This window comes from Fulmarus glacialis, unplaced genomic scaffold (assembly GCF_000690835.1).
Source record: "Fulmarus glacialis isolate BGI_N327 unplaced genomic scaffold, ASM69083v1 scaffold8146, whole genome shotgun sequence".
Classification (NCBI taxonomy): domain Eukaryota; kingdom Metazoa; phylum Chordata; class Aves; order Procellariiformes; family Procellariidae; genus Fulmarus; species Fulmarus glacialis.
The window spans coordinates 11,654-17,884 of NW_009216170.1; the positions used below are offsets into that span (position 1 = coordinate 11,654).

The 6,231-nt window shown below is 44.6% G+C and overlaps 1 protein-coding gene across 1 annotated transcript in view; it reads left to right on the top strand.

Annotated features, from left to right (window-relative positions):
* Positions 1–221, top strand: part of DAO (D-amino-acid oxidase) — an 8,264-nt gene extending 8,043 nt beyond the window's left edge. The window contains exon 9 of the mRNA XM_009579192.1: positions 90–221. Within this exon, the coding sequence (XP_009577487.1) occupies positions 90–221 (132 nt within the window). The remainder of the gene's footprint in view (positions 1–89) is intronic.
* The last annotated feature ends 6,010 nt before the right edge of the window (positions 222–6,231 follow it).

The following is a 6,231-nucleotide window of genomic DNA, read 5'->3' on the forward strand; positions in this document are numbered from 1 at the left end:
CCCAGCCACTATCGTGGCTCCTTACTGCCCTTAGCCCCAGAGGGCTCTGGCACAGCTTTCCCGGCACTGATCCCTTCTCTCTTCCCCAGGTGATACACAACTATGGCCACGGTGGGTTCGGGATCACCAGCCACTGGGGCTGTGCCATGGCAGCAGCCAGGCTCTTTGGGAGCATCCTCCAGGAGAAGAAGCTGGCCAGCCCGCCGCAGCCCCGCTTGTGAGTTGCCTGCTCACCCGGGATTATCGTGACAGCAGTAGCTTAGAAATCACAGCAGAAAGATGCGAATAACACAGTGATATACTTGGGCTGTTCGACCCTCCTGCCAGCTCCAACACTGGTTTGCAGTGTCATTTTCCGCTTGCTGCCAGTTCTGTCGCTGCCATTTGCCAGACGGCCGAGTTCCCTCCACCCTGGCCTTGCACAACCTACCTAGAGGAAGTGCTTTAAAATATGGACTAATTATCTGTGGCAAAGTGCACTTCTGTCCCAGAGATCAGTCTGCAAAGGGCAGGCAGGGTTCAGCTGAAATCTTGACAGTCCTGCAGTTCATCTGCACGATGGGACAGGATCTGAAACCGAGCCGGTGCCACCTGAGGTCTTCACTGACTGCTCTGACACCCAGCATGTAATTAGATTTGCAAGCTTCCCCCAGGAGGCAAAAGCTCCTTAGTAGGAAGAAGCTCTGAAGCTCCCAGGGAAGTAACAACAGCTCTAAAAGCACATGCTTCAGTTACAATAGCTTTTCTTACGTTCATGCCAGGACAAAGCACGGGTCTACAGCACCTGGTTAGTGTATCTGGCAATAGACAGCAGCAGTTGCCTAAAATGGGCTTTCCCAATGATGTTTTTAGCAACAAAAGCAACACGTTCCAGCCCTGTGTACTTGCCAGGCTCTATATATAGCAGAGAGCATACGCAAAATAGCTGTTCTCGTCCCTAAAACTCCCACGGGCCCTTCAGTTTCTCATTTCCTCCAGCTGTGAGACATGGCTGGAGCAGCAGCTCGGAGAGAGGAGCTGACTCGGGTAGGTTGTGCCTCCCGAAGGAGTTGGGCACAGCTCCCAGGAGGGTATGACTTTTCAGAGGTGTTCAGTGCTGCTGCTAGGGAGCCAATGCACTGTTCTGAAGATAGAGTTTGGCTGATTTTTCCGTGCCACTTGTCTTTTCCTGCTCTCAAAAACATCACAGATAAGGTACTGAATGGTCAAGAAGCATTACCTCAAATCCAAAGGCTAGCAGTTGTCCCAAGCCCAGCACACAGTGCCTGGCTCTCTCTCCTCCGCAGATAAGCCAACTGTTTCTTACTCATCTGTGATGCAGCTTCTCTCTCCCTCTGACTCCATGTGCCAGAAATAGCTCATCAACCTGATTTGTGATGTACCAGGCAGCTGCACCTAGTGAATGAGAGATGCTGCAGTGCAGCTGGGCTCGTTTTACCTCCTGGGCACCTGGATTTAAAACAGTCCCATGAAAAGTGCATGTTTCCTGGCCACAGCCTGGCACCAGAGTTGCTCCCTGTTGAAGGACCCGTCTCCTGATATGCTGCTTCAGTTTCACCAAGGAAAAGAGAAACTTGTGAAGGCTTTGTAGGAATCAATGAGCACTCAGTGCTGCTGGAAATGGTCCATGCACACGAGATCTGCTGCCCCATGGGTGCATATGAGACTTGTCAGGAGGTTACTGTGCTAGCACAGCCATGGCCCTGGGAGACCTTCCAGCGACCTCATTTTCCACTGAACACTATGTGACCGTTGTATACTTCTCCAGCTTACACACCCTGAGCAGTCAGAAAGCTCTGACGAGCTTTGCTAAGTGCATCTGCTAATTGTCTGCCCTTTTACAAAAGCAGCAATGGTTACTCTCACCGTGAGGGCCAGAATTTCTCAGCAGCTGCTGCCCTGTCCCCTTCCCTTCCTCTCTTCCTTTTGTAAAGGTGTGTTTGCCTCTGCTATGACACCTGCAGTGCTGGCAAAGTGACACTGCACGGGAATTCTCATGCCTGTGGCACTCGAGTCCAAGGCACCAACGAGAGCAGGTGCTGAAGTTCCTCTGACTGTGATTTTGGCCTAACACTAGTGCTCCTCACATCCTTGCAAAGTATAAAACACCTTATGATAGCTGTGGTCATTTGTGCTTTCTGGTTGTCGCTCGACTGTAGAACGCAGTCACTTAGGCTACCCCTGTCCAGCTGCCACCGCAGGGAAACTCTGTTGGCTGCTATGGAGTTACGGCACAGGTTAGGGCAGACCAGTGTCCGTCCTCGGAAGGCAGCGGAGCGTGGCTGTGCGTTAAAGAGCCTGCTGTTGTCTGGTAGCTGAGGCACCTCTGCAGTGTACTTAAAAAACAAAGGTAGACATAGGAAAATTAGGAGCCCCCGTCATGTCCAGTCTGTCTGTCAAAAGGGTTTCCCACTTTATCTGGCAGCTCACCTGATCTATTGCAGCCACATTCAAAGGGGTATAATCAAGAAAAGGGTAGAAAAAAGAAAACAATAGCTGGAGAAAATTTACCATTGATTAATGCTAAACCTAATGGTCTGTGATACCACTTCAGTAGAAGCCATTCAGTGAAATAGCATCCACTCGATTTCACTTATTCCAAATATGAGATATTAAGGACCGTCTTGTCCTCCCATTTGCACTGCTGTAAATCCAAAACCACACATCCGATTTCAGAAGAGCCACGCTGGATTAGCAGGGGTGTAGCAAATCATTGTATAGCTTGCAATAAGCAGTTCATTCTTCTGATCTTAGAGCCTATAGGAGCAGCTGTCCTGTGATCTTACACGGCCTCTTAGAAAACGAACAGAAATTATTAGATGTGTAATTTTATTTGCAGTCTAATTTTGCTTATTTTCTAGAAGGCCACAATTTAATATGTGTGCACAATAAAGGTAATATTCAAATATCTCGTGCGTGGTGCTTTCTCGTCTTAATGATGGCATGGATAGGGCCTCAAATTCCACAGAAATATCCCAGTAGATCATAATTCCGTGTCTCCCCACACATTTTTCCTGAACATTTTCATCAAGAGCTGTCATTTCAGATTCTGAGTAGACAAATGAACCTGAAATACCATTGTGTGACATTACCTGGTTGCCTGCATGTTGTTGCTAGTAGCCCCTGGCCCATTAAGAACTCACGCTCAGAAATGTTTGGGACACTCTCATGTAGCTCAGCTGATCACTCCGTTTTGAGGCTAAAGCGACAGGAAAGGTATTTTACACTGTTGGCAGCCACAGATGAAACACTGTGGGACAGAAGAGTCATGAGATTGAAGTTCACTTTTGTGGCAAGGGTAAGGCAAGGGAGAGTCAGTGGGATGTCTGGACAGCTACTGCACGTACTTTCTTGACAAGCACAAAACGCCATCTCCAGCGGCCGGCATCAGCACATTTTACGAACTCACAGTTCTCAACAACAATTGCCTGTGACACAGAACAAAGCTGGAAATACATCAAGTATCAGTAAAGTTATCCTCTGTAAGCAAACAGCAGCTCTGGCATTTTGGAAAACAGAATGAGCTTTAGAAATGGCTGAGGATGCCAAAAAGTTCACAGAAAACACAGAAGAATGAATATTCTCCCTACGTCTTGCTTCCGCGACGCAAACTCTTCCGCAGTTACCAACTGTTTCCATTCCCAGAAATAAGACTCTTCATCCCAGTGGACTGCCAATGGCTGTGCAAGCTGTGAGAAGGAAGATTAATGCACGCTGAGATGAGAACACACTGTATTAGCATGCAAAGTATTTGCAGATCGTTAGCCATTTTGACTCAGACATGAACATCATTATGTTTGTAAATTACTGGACATCAAAATAAGAATATCATTTAAAGGGTAAAGGAATACAGTCAGGGTTATGCACTTAATTATATTTTATAAAAACAAGATAGGTAAAAGAAAGGTTTACATTAAAAAGTACATAAATAGAAGGAACCCTCCCTGCCCCGAAGTCCAGACACATGCTAAGCCACCTCCTCCCAACATGCCTTCGTGACCTACAATCACATATTGCAGCATTAAAGGCATTGCTAGAAATTACCCACAGGCAAGAAGCAAAACTGACTGGTTTTTATTGTCCCAACTGAATTAAATGCACAAAGCAACTAAAGATCTTAAGATAATTTTTAAAATATTTAGCTGTAGTTATCTGTGACGTTACTTATAATGCGAACATGAATCCTTTTCTCTATGTCCAAATGCACAAAACACATACACAAAATGAGTCAGATCTGCAAAGTGCTGAGCCCTTGCATATCCAGCTGAGTCCACAGAGCAGCATATCTCTCAAATCTCTAAATATCAAGACAAAAAAATGGTAAAGTTACTGACCCTTTGTAAAAGTCCCATAGAACAGCCAAAAGCATTTTTACTGAAAAAACTATTTATTCGTTTAACATAAAATATCTAGTGTGGAATTAAACTATCCAATGTTGCATCGGTAACATAGGAACAAAAGGAGTATTTTACAACAAGCTTGATATACACAAAGTTTTTAAACATTAAAATGTATCCAGCTTAGAAACTGTACATTCAAACACAGGAAAACATTCAATGTTCTTTCGGCAAGCATTTAGGAATAATAAATCATTCCATCAAAGCACACTTGGAGAATTATTTTTCCCACAACAGCTTTGCACATTAATATATTGGACAATTAGCAAATCTCTGAATCCCACAATTCTGTTTGCTCTCAATTTTAATTCAAAATCATCTCACTTTATTGTTTTAAATGAACTAGCTATATTAATTCCTTCATCAGTGAAAAATACTTGACAGTGTGTAAAACAATCTTTGGAAGCTTATTATATACATCAATGGTGTTGCCATATTAACAAAATATGACTTGTGATTATTTATAGGCTATTGTGTATCAACCCAAATGTTCTTCAGTTTTTTAGTGAACAATCTAAAACGTCCTTCCATCATTAACAATATGCAAGGACCTGCAAAACCTGAACTTCAGTTCTGTTTCTCAGTGCCCAAGAGGCTCCTACTGATTTCAGTGAGGTGGGATCAGCTGTGGCGGGCTCCTACCCGTCGTCCTCTATTCAGCTAATCCAAAGCCCACGAATGTCCGTGGGAGATTCTCCCAGACTTCAGTGAGCTTTGGATCATGCTTTAAGCATCACTGTCTTTAAGACAAAGACCCAGAGTATGAAGACGTCTCAGCAGGACCAATCTTGGTATTTATACCAGTATATACATTTTCAACGCAGAATTCATAAAAAGTGAAAAGCAAAAATGCCTTCAATTTTTTTTAATACTGTAAATGTCACAGGTTAAAACTGAACTACTCAACAGCATCAAAAGGTTTTGCATTACGTATAAATCTTTACCTGGGAAATGTTTTATTTGATGTATACACATGTGCAAATTCATGAAATACATATACTTGACCTAAAACACTCTGAATGCACACTTTGAAGGCCACTGCAATGCAGTCCTTTAAAACTGTTGAATATTGACTCAAAAAAAATGAAGTGATATGTGAACATTAACACCGGAAAAGCAGAATTTTAACTAAAGGCGCTCAATAACAAACAAACTTAGCAGCTAGGCTGTAAGGTGGCATTCCTTCAGGCCATGGATGTCATGCACTTTATATTCTTTCTCACCTCTAATGCAGGCTTACGCCCTCCCGAATCCTCCTAGAGGCCATCCAGTTTTGGGGTGTACACCTAACAGTAAACACAGCTCATGGCAAGCCCACATGGCGAGAGACATGTAAGCATCTGGGTGTGCCCCCGTCAGGTGTGGGCTGGCATGCTCTTGAGTGCCTTCACCAACAGGAGGAAGAAGATGGCAGTCAGAATCGTCATTGAAGGGTGAACCATCCATACTACGCAAAGGCAAGCAGGTTTTCTAGCTTGCTGGTCACACGTGTGGTCTAATATCTGATCTAAACCCATCCAGGAACTGCTTCCTCACTGCCAATGTCCTGTCCATCTCTCACACATCGGAGGGAGAGTCCAAGGGAAAGAAGTCCATCTATCTCTACTTTGAGGCAGCACTGAGCTACCCCAGTTGCACAGTGCATTAGGGAGAATTATGCAACTACAGCCTGACAGGAGGAGGTGAAAACAAATTATTTGCACTGGTTGTCAGCACCGTGCGAGCCCTGTCTGTTTATTGGGGATCGACTGGAACTTGAGCTTGCTGGAGATGGAGCACACAGGATACAGAGACAGCAGAGACAGAGATAACCAACCCAGCACACAGCAACAGC